This window comes from Sus scrofa, chromosome 14 (genome assembly GCF_000003025.6).
Source record: "Sus scrofa isolate TJ Tabasco breed Duroc chromosome 14, Sscrofa11.1, whole genome shotgun sequence".
Lineage (NCBI taxonomy): Eukaryota > Metazoa > Chordata > Mammalia > Artiodactyla > Suidae > Sus > Sus scrofa.
Window position 1 is genome coordinate 48,665,401 of NC_010456.5, and position 18,658 is coordinate 48,684,058.

Genomic DNA, 18,658 nt, shown 5'->3' on the forward strand with positions numbered 1-18,658 from the left:
ACAGGATAGATCATCCAATTCTATGATCTATGCTCCCATCTCATTGCGGAGAAACTGAGGTCCAGGGAAGAGAAAGGACTTTGTGTGGTTAAACGGTAGCAGAACTAGGATGAGATGCAGGGTCCCTGATACTGAATCAAAACCTTCTGACTTTATGTACCCCTGTCTTCTAAGTCTCTCATTCCTCCAGTACAAAGTAGGTCAGAGTTCAAGACATTGGGAAGAATTGAGATAGCCAGTTAAGTGACCTTTGAATATAAATGAGTTTCTTTTTTTAATTTATTTTTTGTATTTTTGCCTTTTCTAGGGCCACTCCTGTGGCATATGGAAGTTCCCAGGCTAGGGGTCGAATTGGAGCTGCAGCCACCGGCCCACGCCAGAGCCACAGCAACGTGGGATCCGAGCCGCGTCTGCAACCTACACCACAGCTCACGGCAACGCCGGATCCTTAACCCACTGAGCAAGGCCAGGGACTGAATCCACAACCTCATGGTTCCTAGTTGGATTCATTAACTACTACGCCACGATGGGAACTCCCTAAATGAGTTTCTGAGAGTAGAATTTGAGAGAATTATAAAGGGAGAATGTCAGCTGCACACTGGGTGTAGGAAGGATCTGAAGGTGGACATCTAGGCAGTGGGGAAGGACAGGAAAAGGCCAGACAGCTTTGTCTTTATAAATTTGGCTGACTTCAGGTTCACGATGGATCACAGAGTGTGAAATCTTTAAAAGAATTACACTGATATTGACTACACCTGCTAGAATCCCATATTAAGATACACGTGAGTTCAGGGCTTGTGGGCAAAAGAGCAGTTGTTGGTTAACAAAGTAAGGTAGTAATGTATTTTCTTTTCTCTTTTTGTCTTTTTAGGGCTGCACCCATGGCATATGGAGGTTCCCAGGCTAGAGGTCAAATCAGAGCTTTAGCTGCTAGCCTACACCACAGCCACAGCAATGCAGGATCCAAGTCTTCTCTTTGACCTATACCATGGCTCTCGGCAGTGCTGGATCCTTAACTCCCTGAGCACGGCCACGGATCTAATCTGTTTCCTCATGGATACTAGTCATATTCATTACTGCTGAGCCATGATGGGAACTCCTGTCATGTATTTTCATTGCACGCAAACAGAGATTAATTTTGTTTTGTGTGCAGAGAGGCGTGGATAGTTTATGACGGATAAGATGAAAAGAGTGGCCTTGTGAGATCCCTGTCCAGACAGGGGACAACCAGGGATCTGCCAGGAAGCCTTTGGGAGGATGTAGGGATCCAGTGGGTGTGTAATTGATGGGAGAGAAAAAGTCAAGGGCATTTCAGGTGCAAGGTCCCAGATGTGGCCCAGTAGTTGTGTCATATCTTGACCATGTGCTATCTTGTGACTACGACCTTTCGGACTCTGAGACCCAGACTTGATTATTCCTCCATGTACTCCTCTGAATTTTATAGTCTCTTTCTCCACCCATTCACTCCATCCCAGCATCCCGCCTTATCAAGTTCTGAGAAGCATTCTGTTCTATAAAATTCCCTGGTATCGTGTATTTTATTCAAATCCACATAATCACTTGAGATAAAGCCTCATATTTTATGAATTACATATGATGGCCAAATGTCCCTGTTTATATTTTCTGGGGCTATTATCACAGATCACAACTGTAATAAACTTCACAGCAACTTCACTCTTTGCTTTGGATCCTTGGGTGAAAATAAGGGCTTTGGCTTTTGCTTAAGGTTTGAATGCTCGTCACCTAGTTCATTCACCTTCACAAATGAAAAGAGAAAATTGAGTAATTGGGCTCTCCATCTCACATCTCATTTTCCAAGCAGGATTTACTGGGTGTTAAGATACAACTAGGACCAGAATGGCCAGCAAATGCCACCATGTAAAGTCACAAGTTTTCTTTTTTTCTTTTTCTTTTTTTGGTCTTTTTAGGGCTGCACCTGTGGCATATGGAGGTCCCCAGACTAGGGGTCAAATAGGAGCTACAGCTGCTGGCCTACCCCACAGCCACAGCAACGCCAGATCTGAGATGCGTCTGTGACCTACACCACAGCTTATGGCAACGCCAGATCCTTAACCCACTGATCGAGGCCAGGGATCGAACCTGCAACCTCATGGTTCCTAGTCGGATTCATTTCCATTGCTCCACAAGGGGAACTCCAAGTCACAAAATTTCAGAGCGTCAGAGCTGAGACTAAGTAACCCGCCCAAGGCTCATGGTCAAAGATTCAGTTCCTCTAAGAGGTTTTCCAACTGTATCTGTATTGTATTGTTCCCCATGAATTCCATGGGGCTTGTTCAGCCAAACTTTCAAAGTGGTGAGCTAAATCCAACTTTCTGTTTCTGTAAATAAAGTTTAATTAGAATGCAGCCATGTCTGCTTTCATGCTTCAGTGGCAGGCAGCATTGAGCAGGTTGGAAGAAACTGTATGGCCTAAAAAGCCTAAAACATATATGAACTGACACTTTACAGAAAAAGTTTGCTGACATCTGATCTAGAGGACCATAATTTTCTAGTTCACTTCAAGTTGGTTTTGTTTAGCGGCACTGGAGAAATTTGTTTCCTTCCTTCCTCCCTCCTTCTTCTTTCTCTTCCTCTTCCCTTTCTCCCTTCTCCTTCTCCTCCTTCCCCTTCCTGTTCCCCTTCTTCTCCCTCTCCCTCTCCTTCACACTTCTTTATTAAGGGATAAGAATAGTTTAGAGAATGAGCAATCTGGAATGAACTGTGAAACAAATGCTCTCATAGATTTAGAGGAGAGTTGTTTTATATAAAAACTGGCGGTAGAGTTCCTGTTGTGGTGCAGAGGAAATGAATCTGACTAGGAACCATGAGGTTGGGGGTTCAATCCCTGGCCTCGCTCAGTGGGTTAAGGATCCGGCATTGCTGTGACCTATGGTATAGGTTGCAGATGCCAGCTTAGATCTGGCATTGCTGTGGCTGTGGCATAGGCAGGCGGCTATAGCTCTGATTAGACCCCTTGCCTGGGAACCTCCATATGCCACAGGTGTGGCCCTAAAAGGACAAAAGCCAAAAAAAAGCTGGTGGCATATTCCCTATCCAGTCCCTAATTTTTATAGATAAAAAGTAATGAAATGCTTCAAGCATATAGTAAAGTATATAGCAAATACCACCACCAGGATTCTATAGATCTAAACATCTTTTTTTTTTTTTTAAAAAGACACACGATAGATATAACTGAAGGCTTATCTGTACACTTTTTTCTTTTTTGGCTGTTCCTTGGCATATGGAGTTCCTGGGCCAGAGATCAGATCCGAGCTGCAGTTAAGACCTAAGCTGCAGCTGTAGCAATGCTGGATCCTTAACCCAATGGGGATTGAACCTGTGTCCCAGGGCTCCCAAGATGCCCATTGCGCCACAGCAGGAACTCCCCTATACACTTTCTACCCCCCTTTCCTTCCTTCTTCAAAGGTAAATACTATCTTTAACTTGGTATCTGTTTTTCTGGTCTATGCTTTAATATTTTGTGTATTAAAATATTAGTGTGTGTGCATAGTGTGTGTATAGCCATATATTCATAAATAATATAGTGTGTGTATAGCCACATATTCATAAATAGTATAGTGTGTTATTAAATTTCTGCTCCTTCCACCTTTGAAAGTGTAAGAAAAGTGTAAAAATGTCATTTAAGAAAATCTGGAGGGGGAAAATACCCATATCCCTATAATTCTAATTCAGATATTTTCATATTTCAGCTCTGCCCATATTGTGTGCTTTCCTTTACATAGTGGCAGTCAGAATATGCAAACCATCTCATGATCATTCTCCACCTTCTTAGTATCAAACTGTAAACATCTCCCCATATTTTCATCTTGCTCTCTGCAGAAAATATTCCAGAAAGGAAGACACTTATTTTTTAATGTTGTGGGAAATTCACTGGATTTGGAGACAGAAAACCTGGATTTTAGGCCTTGAGCAAGTTATTGACCTTTTCTCTTTCATCTATAAAGTGAAGCCTGTTTACTTACCTTGTTTTGAGGATCAGAATAATGTATGTATTTGAAAGTCTTAGGCCACATGTAAAATCCCCTGGATGTAGAGAAAAAAATGCCCACGTGAAGCAGGGAAACATTGGGTACCTAGGAGACCCCAAGACAGATGTCAGAGCACCCAGGCTAACATGAGCTTAACTATGGTATCCCAAGGCACTGCTGCTGGCTTTCAGGGTTCTAAGGGCAGAAAGAATTCATTCCTGAAGTTGAGAATGACTCATGCGAGGAAGAATTTGTCCTAGGTTTCATCAGTCATGAGGGAGATTTCCTGGGAATTCTTTGTTTGCCTGTTAGCTGGAAACAGAGTACACATTATTAGAACAAGATTTCAATTAGCCCAACACTTCTCATGAGTGTTTATCGACTTCATTTATAGTGTTATCTTAGCAGTTGTGAGTTACTTATTTGTGACTAATGACGACAAGGCAAGTATTAATGCGGGTATCATAGTCTACGATGGCGTGTTGTCATAAAGCATTACAAATTAACTACTCTGGAGAATAAACTGACCAAGTGCATTTTAAAGGCAGTATCAGCCTTGAAATCTTTTTATAACTCACTTATACTTATTAGCTAGTCCACTGAATCTAAAGTGTGCACATTTAACAGCATTCCAGTGAAGTTATTTCAATCCCCTTGAATTGAAATGACTTTAGTGACAGTACAGAGGCCTGGGGGACCAGCGACCAGCATTATGAATACTCATCACAATTTCAGGTGGCCCAGAGTACAGAGTTAGGCAGGAGTGGCCATTTCACCCTTAGCAAAGCTAGTGTGCAGCTGGGGGCTCTTTCTTCCTCTTCAGCTTTACCTGCTGCTGAGGGCGAGTGGAATAGGTCTGAGACCTGGGAGAAAAAATGCTTTCCTTGGTTGCAGGACTTCTACTTCCAACTCCAAGCCCAGGAGTCAGAGCTTCCCACTTAAAAGATGAGAACACTGAGACATGGAGAGGTGAAATATTTTCTTTAAGGCTACTTTGGCCTATAGCTGCAGTGCTGGGGTTAAAACACAGGTCTTCTCTCCACCTGCCCTAAGAATGGGGGGTCTTTTTCTAAGTTACTGTCTCTCTCCCCACCTCCTGGAGCTGCCCCTCTCTTCCTCCTCCAGGAAAAATAATGACAGTAGGTCCCTGGGGCTAGAGAATCTGAAGAGACCTAAGGTACTAGGTCCTCAGGAGCCCCCAACTTGGGGGAGGAGGTCAGGCATTAGCACAGAAGCTTGGAGTTGGTATGAGAGGAGCTCTCTGCCAACCAAGAGGCTGGGAGCAAATTTGGTTGGTAGGGACCTCAGCCTCTGGAGGGCCCTGAGGAGCTGCAATGAGGTGTAGAAGGGAAGATAAGAAGAAGAGATATATCAGCATCCTCCCCAGGGTTCTGACTGGGTGGCTCTTTACATGCCCTGAAATGTGTTTGGTTTTATGCAGTAAAATAGCACTGCATCTAGCAAAAGTCTAGTTTCTTTTGCATCTAGAGATTTGACAACCAGAGGTTCGCTACTGTCATCCCATAGTACCATCCTTCTGGAAGTATTTTGGAGACAACATGAACATTGATTTTTGGGTGACTCCAGTGTTCTCTGTTGGTTTAAATTAGCAACTGTATCATCCAGCCACATAGAAGTTTCTTTATGGGGCTAAATGTGGCAGGGAGAAAAAGAACTGCATTAAAAACTTCAATGAGATCCTGCCGTGTAGCACTGGGAACTATGTCTAGTCACTTACAATGGAGCAGGATAATGTGTGAAAATAGAATGTGTACCTGTATGTGTAACTGGGTCACCATGCTGTACAGTAGAAAAAAATTGTATTAGGGAAATAACCATTAAAAAAATAACAAAAAAAAATCTGGAATTACAAAAAAAAAAAATAACACTGAAAAAAAAAAAAAAAAGAACAACAACAAAAAAAGCTGGTAAATTCAGAGGTGAAGAAGAAGCAATTGTTCCTATAGTTACATGAGGTAATCTAGATAAAACCACCAATCACCAAACCCACCAAACCTTCTGTGTGAGAGATTCTTGGGGATGTGCTGGTTGCGTTTGAGTCCAGATGGGTCCTATGTAAGCACAGGAGATAAAATGATGGTGTCTCTCTTTCCATTCCAAGATGAGGGTGGGGTTTCCCTCTCATGGACTCCAGCACTCAAACTTTCTTTTGGGAATAGATCTGATAAACCTTTTTTACTGAAGTATAAATTAAGGATAATAGCTTAGAGCAGCAGTCCCAAAGTGGGGTGGGAAGAACCTCAAGGTGTTAATAGTTGTTCCTTGGCAAAAAGAGTTCCAGAGAAGTTTCCATCATGGCTCAATGGTAACGAACCCGACTAGTATCCATGAGGATGCAGGTTTGATCCCTGGCCTTGTTTAGTGGATTAAGGATCTGGTATTGCTGTGGCTGTGGTGTAGGCCGGCAGCTACTGTGATTCAACCCTTAGCCTGGGAACTTCCATATGCTGCAGGTGCAGCCCTAAAAGAAAAAGAAAATTCCATAGTTAAATAAGTTTGTGAAAAGTCATTTACCATCTGGGGATCCACAGTATATTAAAGGCTCAGAGAAGTTGTGGGGTAAAAAAAACTGCCTTAATTTTGTTTAATCCAGCATTTCACAGACCTCTTTGACTATGGAATTCTTTTTTGGTTCTATTATCATCTTTTTTTTTTTGGCTTTTTGCTATTTCTTTGGGCCGCTCCCGCGGCATATGGAGGTTCCCCGGCTAGGGGTCTAATCGGAGCTGTAGCCGCCAGCCTACGCCAGAGCCACAGCAACGCGGGATCCGAGCCGCGTCTGCAACCTACACCACAGCTCACGGCAATGCCGGATCGTTAACCCACTGAGCAAGGGCAGGGACCGAACCCGCAACCTCATGGTTCCTAGTCGGATTCGTTAACCTCTGCGCCACGACGGGAACTCCCTATTATCATCTTGAATAAAGCTTGTTGGGAAATTTAGGAATAGAGCATGAGTCTCTTTCAGGTCTTCATATCCTTTTTTTTTTTTTTTAGAAGAAAAGAGAATGGAGAATGGAATTTTTTCCTTTAACTCGTTATGTATTTATTTATTTTTATTATAGTTGCTTTACAATGTTCTGTCAATTCCTGCTGTACAGCAAAGTGACCCAGTTATACATATATATATATATATATATATATATATATATATTCTTTTTCTCACATTATATTCTATCATGTTCTATCACAAGTGATTGGATGCAATTCTCTGTGCTACACAGCAGGACCTCATTGCTTTATCCATTCCAAATGCAATAGTTTAATCTATAACCCTAAACTCCAAGCCCATCCCACTCCCTCCCCCTTCCCCCAACCCCTGATAACCACCATTCCAATCTCAGATTTTTTGTTTGACTATATTAGAAACCTCACATACGTGGAATCGTGCAGTACTCGTCTTTCACATTCTCAACTGGCGATAAAAATACGAACCTCTAATTGTGGGATTTCAGCCAAAGGGCAAGGGTGTGTTGGCCAACGCTGGGCCCTGGAGACCACAGGCATGGAGTCAGCTTCTGTTAACCCCTCCAAGTTCCCCTCCCCTCCCTGTAGCTGAAGTGCCTCAGCCAGGCCCAGTATACTCTGCAGCCAGTTGGCCTCTCCCCCCAACCCCACTTCTCTTCCTCTTCCAGGCAGACATCTTCTCTGGGGCCATATTCATCACCTTGGCCTTGGGCCTGGATCTGTACCTGGCCATCTTTCTCTTACTGGCAATCACTGGCCTTTATACAATCACAGGTAAGTCCACTCGAGTGACTCAGCTCAAGCCCGGCTTGGGTTTAGGCACTTGTAAAGGATGAAGGGAAGTGGGAGATATGGCTTATCCTCCAGAGGAAGAGATACACCCAAGTAACAGTTCCAGAGAACAGTTGTAGGCAGCCCCAGAAAACCCCAGTGTTGGCAGGAATAGTCAGGACAGCTTCTTACAGGAGGTGTGGCAGGACTTGGCCTTGCAGGTTGTGGAGAGGACTTGGCTGAGTTTGGGAAAGCACAGAGGGAGTGCCAGGTGCAGGGTAAGTGAAGGTGAGGGAAGGTAGTAAGGAATGGGCATAGCCCGGCAGGGGCAGGGTGAGCAAGCAGGTATGTTTGGCTGAAAGAGGGGGGAATCAATGGGAGGTAGTTGAGGGAGGGGGTATAGGTGATAAGATCTGTTAGTTCAAATGAGGTCACAGTGCAGGAGCCTCAGAAGCCAGACAGAGGCCTTGGATTTGATGTGGAAGGGGCAGAGGGACACACATACAGATTTTAGAGGAAGAGTCTAGAGGTGACTGGAGGAGCTGGCAACAGGAGTAACCACTGGGGGTGCCTTTGCATAGGTGTTACTCTGCCCCAGTTAGGTGGGCCAGGGTCAGCGATGGAACTTGCTGGTGAGTTGGTGCCCCATAGTGTTGGGGACAAGAAGTTAGCCAGATGGTCTGAGAGAAGAGAGGGTGGATGTGCAAGTAGCCCTTTGAAATGTATGGATTTGGATATGTCCCCAGGCATCTTGTAGAAATGTTAGCTCTTTGCTCTTCCCTACCTTCATTTGTGATGGATGCTTCTCATCCTAGCCATCTCCTGGCTTAAAGGGGCCACATCAAACTCTACCTCCTCAAATAGGGAGAAATATCCTCCTTTCCCCAAGTCATTCCCAGGCTTTCTGTGAAAAGTGGAGGTGTCAGAACACTCTGGGTGGCAGACTACTGTGACGGGGCAAGGGAGGGTGGAAGGGAAGGCAAGAAGGTGACTGAGGGGTGAGTGCAGAAGGATGTGGTTGGTGAGGATTGGGGTAGGGGTGGGAAAAGCAGATGGGCTGACAGGTTGCCCTCCTCCCTGAGGTCAGATGCATTGTTTCCTTTGCCTGTTTAGGGGGCCTGGCTGCTGTGATTTATACGGATACCTTGCAGACAGCAATCATGCTGGTGGGGTCTTTTATCCTAACTGGGTTTGGTAAGTGGGGCTGGGGCAGGCGGAGGAGGTGGGGAGATGGGGAGGCAGAGCTAGAGGCCCAGGGAGAAAAAAAGGAGTCCAGCCTCAGCCTGCTGCTGGCCCAGCTGGTGAGCTAAGCTGCTCTGCCCTCCCCAGGGAAGTAGTCTGGCTTGGATTGGCCATCACTGTGGGTATACTGTAGGCACCTTCCCCAGCCCTGGAGGTCTTAGGTTGGGCCTGGCCCAGATAATACCTGAATTTCTTGCTGCCCTCTCTAGACGGTCTGGGCCAATTTGCCCCCACTTGGACCTCCGATATCATGGTCTTTTCTCCATAGAGAAATTGGACACAAAAAGAAAAGAAAAGAAAAAGATAAGACTAAATATTAGGCTAAATATATTTAAATATTGCATCTTTTTTATTATTTTATTTTAGGGCTACACCTGGGCATATGGAAGTTCCCAGGCTAGGGGTTGAATTGGAGCCACAACTGCAGGCCTGGGCAACAGCCACAGCAACACAGGATCCAAGCCATGTCTGAGACCCATACCACAGCTCACGGCAACACTGGATCTTTAACGCACTGAGCAAGGGCAGGGATCAAACCCTCAACCTCATGGTTCCTAGTCGGATTCATTAACCAATGCGACACGACGGGAGCTCCGGATACTAGCTGGAGTCTTAACCTACTGAGCCACAACAGGAACTGCTAAATATTACATCTTAAATCTCAAATTATGTCATCTACATTTTGATGTTAGATGTCCCTTCTTTTATGAATCGATTATAGTAAGTGACCATTTTCTTGTTTGTGTCCTTATTTGGTAAAATTTTAAAAATCAGCCACTCTATTGTCCTCACTGCCCCAGCAACCCCAATTTTGAAATTTTATTTGTCTATGAAATCCTAAGAACAAGACTGAAAACTCTACAAATAGAGGTACTTGTTATGGGAGGATATAAAGTACCATTTTATTTTTAAGGAGACCCATGCACTCTGTGTGTTCTCTGAAGCCTCTCATCCACTCTCTATGCTGTGTTTTCCAAGAGCTTCAATTTGATTTTCCCTGGTGGTCCCCAGGGGTCTGGCGAAGAGGAAAGAAATGGCTTATTCTGCAGGCTGGACCCACAGCCAAGAGGTGTCAGGGCTCCAGACTTCCTCACCCATTCTCTGGCCATCCTACCACACTGCTGGGACCAGGGGCCTAGGCTGTGTCTCTGGGTCTGTGTCCAGTATCCCAAAGCCTGCTGCTGATAGCAGGAGGTGAGAGGAAAAACAGGGTCTTTCAATTTGGTTCAAAATCAAGGTCTTTCTTTTAATAATTCAAATACTTTCCCTTTGTGAAGAGGTTTAATGGTTGGATTACTTTCACAGGTTATTGCTTTGGACCCTCACAGTAGCCCCCTGAGGGGGCTGGGTGGGGTTAACAATCCCATTCTATGGATAAGAAAGCTGAGGCCCAAAATAGGACAGTGACTTGCCCAAGACCCCACAATGAGAGTTCTGGTTGTGCGTTGTGCAGGCATCCACAGGAATAAATGTCTATGAAGACTTGAGAGTTTCACAGCCATAAAAAATAACAAAATTTTGCCATTTGCAGCAACATGGATGGACTTGGAGGACGTTATGCTAAGTGAAACAAGTCAGACATAGAAAGACAAATACTGTATCATACACTTGTATGTAGAATCTAAAAAATATAACTAGTGAGTGTAGCAAAAGGAAGCAAACTCATAGATACAGAAAACAAACTGGTAGTTACCAGTGAGGGGAGAGGGGCAATATAGGGGTGGGGATGTGGGAGGAACAAACTATTGGGTGTAAGACAGGCTCAAGGATCTCTTGTACAACATGGGGAATATGGCCAATATTTTGTAATAACTGTAAATGGAAAGTAACCCTTAAAATTTGCATATAAAATAAGAGTTGAGAGCTTTAGGATGTTGACTTTTGTTACCAATGTTTTCCAGCTTTTCATGAAGTGGGAGGTTATGATGCCTTCATGGAAAAATACATGAATGCCATTCCGACTGTGATTTCTGATGGAAATATCACCATCAAGAAAGAATGTTATACCCCGAGGGCTGACTCCTTTCACATTTTCCGAGATCCTCTCAAGGGAGACCTGCCATGGCCTGGGCTCACCTTTGGGCTGTCCATCCTCGCCCTGTGGTACTGGTGCACAGATCAGGTATCCACACTGGACTGTGGGGAAGAGAGGATCTTCCCCAGGGTGCAACAGAGACTCCTGTCCGTATGTGGCTTGTGGAGTTGGGAGAGGTAGGGCAGGGCTCATGTGGTCTGAGGGTTGCCGAGCCTCAGTGACATCAGAGTGCCAGGCCAAAGACCCAGGATGGTGGGGGAAGCTGGGGTAGTCATAGTGTGTTGCGGGGTCTTTGGCCTACACCCCTCCCTCACTGGGCTTTCCCTGGCAGGTCATTGTGCAGCGCTGTCTCTCGGCCAAAAACATGTCACATGTGAAGGCTGGCTGCGTCATGTGTGGGTACTTTAAGCTGCTGCCCATGTTTGTCATAGTGATGCCAGGGATGATCAGCCGCGTCCTGTACACAGGTGATATCTTCTGCTGGACTTGCCAGCCCTTCTCTCCTGTTTTCCTGGCTCCAAGTCACTTCTAAAGCCTTGTAGGTCCCTGTTCCTTTTTTCCTGCTGCCTTCTTTTCTTGCCATGATCACCAAGCATTATTATCCCCTCTGCCCTGGACAGTGAGCAACTTGAGGTCATAGAACCTGTGGAATTGTTTTCCCTGGTTTCTTAAATTGGCAGTTACTTTCCACCTTTTTTCAAATTCTCTGAATATGATGTGCTTCTAGCTATTGCTTATTCCAGCTAATATTTTCTCACCTTTTGCTCTGTATCTGCCACCTCCAGGCTATGGTAGTGTGTGTACAGTGTCCTTAATGTCAAAGGACGCTAGTCAGTCTCTAGCTGCTGGCTGCTCAGAGCCCTGTTTCCTAGACCATTTCTTTGATGGAGTCTTGAGGCTTTCACTTTGCTATCCAAGGTGATAAATTCCTCCTTGGCCCTTTTGTCATCTCTCCTGCCTTTCCATTTCTGTGCGTTTATGGTCAGCCATCATAAGTCAAAACTGTTTCTTAGAGTATAAGATAATGGCAAAAAAGAAAGCACCACAGAGTGCCTTTCAGAAGACAAGACAGTCAGGGGACACTTGTTGCCATTGGCTACGTGCTCCTAAATGCTGCTTTCTGGCTCACCTGTCATGAGAAAAATATATCTGAGTAGCTTAAAGTATAATGGATATAATACAAATACACATATCTGAATGGTGCTGTGATGATTCAGTGCTATATGGGACAGCACTAAAAGATATACCCATAGTAGGTACCCAATAAATGTTGGTATATCTGAATTATATGGAAATTTCTAGAATTTTCTCCAAGTCTCCAAGGAGATCATGTCTCCTCCTCCTCCCAGGCCACTATCTTTCTATCTCTAACCAAGATTTTCTACTTCTTGGTAGTACTACCCCACAGCCCTCCCACTGGGAACTCCCTCTGTTATCTGGGCACTCAAGCCTACTTGCAAGGACTGCTTAAAACAAACCTAATAATTGGGAGCCACAAGTCTCTGTGATCTTCAGGAGAAATAAGAAAATAGTCACTACTGAGCTGCAGAGTAGCTAGCTAAAGTCTGAGGGCCATGCCCTCTCCTTTCCTACCCTAAACATTTCTTTGCTTCTCCTTCCTTTGCCTAGGAACTCTTTCCTCCCCAGTAAGAGCTTGGAAATGGTCAGGACCAGCATGGCAGGGATGGTATGGAAAAGTTTAGTAGGAATTGCATTCTTTGTGGAACCATTTCAGGACCCATGGGCAGGAATGGTTCAGCCCCAGGCCTGGGAACTTCCACATGCCACAGACTCAGCCAAAAAAAAAAAAAAAAAAAAAAAAGGGTGAATCTTGGAAGTATTTCCATGATATCTCCTTTCTGACATGGCTCTTCATCCCTCCTCAGAAAAAATTGCCTGCACCGTCCCCTCGGAATGTGAGAAATATTGCGGCACCAAGGTTGGCTGTTCCAACATTGCCTACCCGACCTTGGTGGTGGAACTCATGCCCAATGGTGAGAATTGTCTCTACTGGTGGGGTCTTTCTTGGGAGGCTAATCTGGCTTGGGCTTTATATAAAGTTTTGTGGACCTTCTGGGGCAAAGCTGTTTCTGAGCCTGGAGGCCTAGTAGAGAATATCTCATTCCTGGCATCCTCAGTTTTTGAACATGTGTTTCCTTAGTGGGAAGAAGACATCTGACTTGATTGGGCTCTATGTATCTGGTACTTGTCCATCTGTCAGGCATGGAAAGGAGGTGATCTGAAAATGTGTTAGGGAAAAACGTGACTTTCTCCTGCTCATCCAGAAGGTCTTTTGAAGCTCTCCAACAGACATTAATATGAAGGCTTGAACTAAGTGGAATTTTACCTGGAGAATGAATTGACTTCTAGGCTGTTCCAAGGAAAAACAGAGAGAGAAAGGCAAAGAGTGATTTTAGATCTAGAATGAACAAGTCCAAGACAGTAGGTAGATGGGACATAAGAGGGCTTCTCACTATAGAGATGTGTTATCCTAGGAGAGTGAGTACTTAGAGACCAGAATATTTAGAGTTTAAGGGTAGACCTGTAGGGGTAATTGTTCATTTTCATGTGGAAGAATAATCTAATTCTGGCTCAGAGGATGTAAATCTCATTAGGGTAGGGGTCCCCAAATATAAAAAATTCAAAGGTATTTATCAGGAAAATTTAGAATAAACATAAAATTTTAGGAGTTCCCTTTGTGGCTCAGCAGATTAAGAATCTGATATAGTGTCTTGTAAGGATGTGGATTTGATCCCTGGCCTCACTCAGTGTGTTAAAGGATCCAGTGCTATAGGGAGCTGCAGTGTAGGCTGCAGATGCAGCTCAAATCTGGTGTTGCTGTGGCTGAGGTGTAGGCCTCAACTGCAGCTCCGATTTGACCCCTAGCCTGGGAACTTCCATATGCTGCAGGTGTGGCCATTAAAAAAAAAATTGGGAGTTCCCATCGTGGCTCAGTGGAAACAAATCTGACTAGCATCCAAGAGGACATAGGTTCGATCCCTGGCCTCGCTCAGTGGTTAAGGATCTGGCATTGCTGTGAGCTATAGTGTAGGTTGCAGATGCGGCTTGGATCCTGTGTTGCTGTGGCTGTGGTGTAGGCCAGCAGCTACAGCTCCGATTCAACTCCTAGCCTGGGAACTTCCATATGCCACAGGTATGGTCCTAAAAAGACAAAAAGAAAAAAAAATTGTTAGTAAAGGAAGCATAGAGATCATCTAGTCAAACCTGTTGCTTTTACAGTTGGGGAAACTAAGGCCTACAGAAAGAAAGGGTCTTTTCCAAGGCCATGCAATTGGTATCTGGCATGGTTAATTAATTCTTCTCAAGGCTGGAATTAAGGAATTTGGAGTTTTTTTTGTTTGTTTGTTTTTGTTTTTTTTTGAAGCGCAGACTGGATGTATGACCTTGGGCAACTCTTTGCATTCAGCTTTATAAAAATGGGAGTAGTAGTTAACTATTCCACTGAGCTGGGCTGCTTATTAATTAAGGTTGCAACTAGCAAGAATCAAATGACTCCTTTAGAGTTCTGGCTGGGGTTACACTGGCCTCTGTGGGGTGTTTATGCTATTTCCTTGGACTGGCAGATCCTGGGTGAGGACTGCAGCTCTGAACACTGTGTTAGAGTGGATTGTGCATGACAGAAAGCTGTATGGCACTTAGAGCAATGAAATGCTGCATTTACACATGCCATTGCCATTCCCATTCCTCACTTTTGGCTGGCCATCTGGCTTCTGTAAACACCAAATTTCCCCATGACCTCCCTGTGTTAGATCAAATAAATATTTTCAATTGGTCCCTCAGTAGCACTCAACATTATTGGTCACTCATCTTTCTTGAGTTATTCTATAGTACTATACCCTCCTATTTGTCTCTTGGATTCTATAGTACTCTCTTGGATTCTATAGTACTATACCCTCCTATTTGTCTCTCTCACTGACCACCCCCGCCCCCCACCACCCCTGTTATTTTAGGCTGTTCCATTTTGTCTCATTTGCAGATGAGACATTGTCCTCCACTCAACTGGTATATCTTCCTCCACAAAACTGTCACCAAATTCTGTCCATTTTGCTTCCTAAATATCTCTTACATTCATCGACCTCCTTCTCTTATTACCTCTGTCACTCTATTCCAATATGCCATTATTTCTCCCCTGGACCACTGTAAAATTATGTTTCACAAATATTTGTCGAGTGAATAAATGAGTCTAGGTTTGGTTAGGGTGTGGTACAGAGGGGAGAGCTGTATCCCAGCTTAGAAATTAACTGATGAAGTAATCCTGAGCAAATGGCAGTATGAGGGCTGGAAGCCCTACCTACTAACTGCTAGAAATGGACCTTTGTTTTATTAACTGAAAAATGAGAGAGTTGGACTAGGTGATCTTTATAACTCCTACCGTAGCTCCTGTAGTCTGTGGACTGCACGATACACATCCAAGAGGAAACTTTAAAAGAACTTTCTAACAAATGATGAAATAGTTGTGATAGGCAACTTTTATTTTTCTTCTTGTGAGGCTGTAGATGAAAATGAAACTATAAAATTATTTATAGGTATAACCCTCTAGAGAAATGCTAGAATCACATTTCAAAAAGATTTCAAGAAGCAGGAATATTGAGTCAAATCTAATAAGATGAAATTTACTAGAGATGCATCTCAGGTTCTGTTACACAGGAATATTGCAAGAAGCTGAAAATGTTTAGCTTGGAGAAATAGAGTTCAGGAGAATGTGAGTTGTTTGAATATGTGGAATATGGTAAAGTGGAAGAGGAGTAAAATATCTTCTGTTGGGTAGCATAAGGACTGTGTCTGAAGCTATCAAGAGGCAGATATCTGACTAGTGAGATCTGTCCGAGAGGGAATGGAATCCTGTTGCTGGAGGGGTTAGGCAGAAGAAACCTTGTGGAAGGGATTTGTGTATCAGAGGATGGTAGGCCTAGGTGGCTCCTAAGGTCACATTTAGTTCTGGTACTGTACTCTCAGTGGCGAGCTCTCAGCCTGCCCTGGCCTTCTAACCTCAGTAGGGACAACCTCATGCTCTTCTTGGTTAGTATATTCACAGAGTTGTAAAACTATCACCACAATCAATTTTAGAAACTTTTTATCATCCCTCCAAAGAAATCCTATACCCAATAGCAATAACTCTATGTTTATCCTATTCCCTCCCTTCCCCCCAGCCCTAGGGAACCATTAATCTACTTTTTGTCTCTTAGAATATGCTTACTCTGGATATCTAATATAAATGGAATCATACAATATTTGTCCTTTTGTGTCTGGCTTCTTTCACTTAGCTTAATGTTTTCAAGGTCCATCTGCGTTGTAGGCATACGTTAGTATTTTATTCTATTTTGGGGCGGTAATGTTCTACTGGATAGATATACCACATTTTGTTTATCCATTTATCAATTGATGGACACAGTGTTGTTTCTACTTTTTGGCTATTATAAACAATATTGCTATAAACATTCATGCATAAGTTTTTGTATGGGGTTAGGTTTTATTTCTCTTGGTTAGATGCCTAGAAGTGGAACTGATGGGTCATATGTTAACTTTTTTTTTTTTTTTGCCTTTTCTAGGACCATGTATGGAGGTTCCCAGGCTAGGGGTCGAATCAGAGCTGTAGCCGCCAGTCTACGCCACAGCCACAGCAACGCCAGATCCAAGCCATGTCTGCAACCTACACCATAGTTCATGGCAATGCCGGATCCTTAACCCACTGAGCAAAGCCAGGGATTGAACCCGCAACCTCATGGTTCCTAGTCGGATTCTTTAACCACTGAGCCATGATGGGAACTCCATGTTAACTCTTATTTTTAGCAATTTGAGTAACTATTTTCCAGTGTCTGTACCATTTTACATTACTGCCAGTAATGTATGAGGACTCTTAGTTCTCCACATCACTAGCCACACTTGTTATTATCTATCTTTTTAAAAATTATAGCTCCTCTAGGGGGTGCAAAGTAGTATCTTATTGTGGTTTTGATTTGATTTTCTCTAATGTTGAGCATCTTTTCATGTAATTATTAGCATTTTATCTTCTTTGAAGAAGTATCTACATCCATTGCCCATTTTAAATTATGTTGTCTTTTTGTTGTTAGAGTTGTAGGAATTCTTTATATATTCTCTATGATAGACCTTTTTTAAATACATGCAAATATTTTCTCCTATTCTACAGGCTGTCTTTTTTTGGGGGGTCATTTTTGGCCATCCCACAGCATATGAAGCTTCTGGGCCAGGGATCAGAGTCACAGTCGCGACCTAAGCCACAGCTGCGGTAACGCCAGATCCCTAACCCACTGTGCTGGGCTGGAGATCAAACCTGTGTCACAGCAGCTCCCAAGATGCTGCCAATCCCCTTGCGCCGCAGCAGGAGCTCCCTGGCTGTCTTTTTATTTTCTTGAGAACCTCATCTTTTGAATCCTAGTTTAAATATTTCTTCTGTATCATGAATCTTTTGGGTGAGAGACCTTGTAAAAATCACCCAGATAGAATCCCCCCCCCCACACACACACCCCACCACCACCACCACCACCAGCACTACCACCACCATCATCCAGTTGCAAAGCATTTGCCGCATGGGTATTTTGTCCCTAGCTCTTTGTTGACTGCTGTGGACTTTATAGTATAACTTAAAGCCACAATCCATTCATTAAAACTTATAGTCTTTCTGGAGAGATAAGTCAGAGAACATGGCATGGTGTCATAAGGCAAAAAATCCTTGAGTCCTCACACTTTCCAAGCAAGAAAGAGCTGAAGTGCTGTCTGTAGCACTCAGAACCTCTTTCTCTTCTAGGATTGCGAGGCCTGATGCTGTCGGTCATGTTGGCCTCTCTCATGAGCTCCCTGACCTCCATCTTCAACAGCGCCAGCACTCTCTTCACCATGGATGTCTACACCAAGATCCGGAAGAGAGCATCTGAGAAAGAGCTCATGATTGCGGGAAGGTAAACACAGTTCCCCCCACCATACAGCATGGAAGTGAATGATCAGATGCTCTCTCAAGCTGGAGAAGATTGGCATATGCCTGGGCAGAAGGAGAGTAACCTCTATGGCTAGTTATATTTGCTTTCAGTGGTATTTAGCTTTAAATTGGAGATCATCAAATAATGCCCCTCTGGCATATGAAATGATACCAAAGATCATTTAACATAACCCTCAGTTTATCCGTGAACAAAATGATAAATCCTAAATCCAGGAAGCCTAGACAGCAGCAGAACCAGGACTGGAACCCATGGCCAACTGCGACCTTGTCTGATGCCTTTATACTGTCCCATGCTATCTTCTTCAGCCCTCCGCACTGTAGTTCTCCTCAGTGGACATCTTTTATGCCCAGGTGCCTCCAGTGCATTAACCCTTTACTGTAACATTTTGTAGGACCTTTGTGAGTGTTAGGTGATATTATGCTTGTGAACATGCTTTGTAAAGTCTAAAACACCAGGCAATGTGCACATTTTTTATTCCCAAATGGAAAATGGTCACAACAGGACACTGAAGGGAGTAATCATTGACACATGGGTCAGGTGTGCCCATTATCACGATTGTCCATGGAGCAGATGTTCTGGATAGAGGACCACTAGAAACTCTGGTCTCTCTATGGGGCTGAGGCAGGTCTCCCTCCTCAGGGCAGGTAGAGGTCTCT

General features: G+C 43.9%; 1 protein-coding gene across 2 annotated transcripts in view; it reads left to right on the forward strand.

The window, feature by feature from the left end:
* The window catches only part of SLC5A1 (solute carrier family 5 (sodium/glucose cotransporter), member 1), a 137,746-nt gene that overhangs the window by 99,001 nt on the left and 20,087 nt on the right, over positions 1-18,658 (forward strand). For both annotated transcript variants that reach the window (XM_021072101.1, NM_001164021.1), the window contains exons 6-11: positions 7,646-7,751; positions 8,862-8,942; positions 10,892-11,112; positions 11,357-11,492; positions 12,912-13,019; positions 17,813-17,963. In XM_021072101.1, coding sequence (XP_020927760.1) covers positions 7,646-7,751; positions 8,862-8,942; positions 10,892-11,112; positions 11,357-11,492; positions 12,912-13,019; positions 17,813-17,963 — 803 coding nt within the window. The remainder of the gene's footprint in view (positions 1-7,645; positions 7,752-8,861; positions 8,943-10,891; positions 11,113-11,356; positions 11,493-12,911; positions 13,020-17,812; positions 17,964-18,658) is intronic.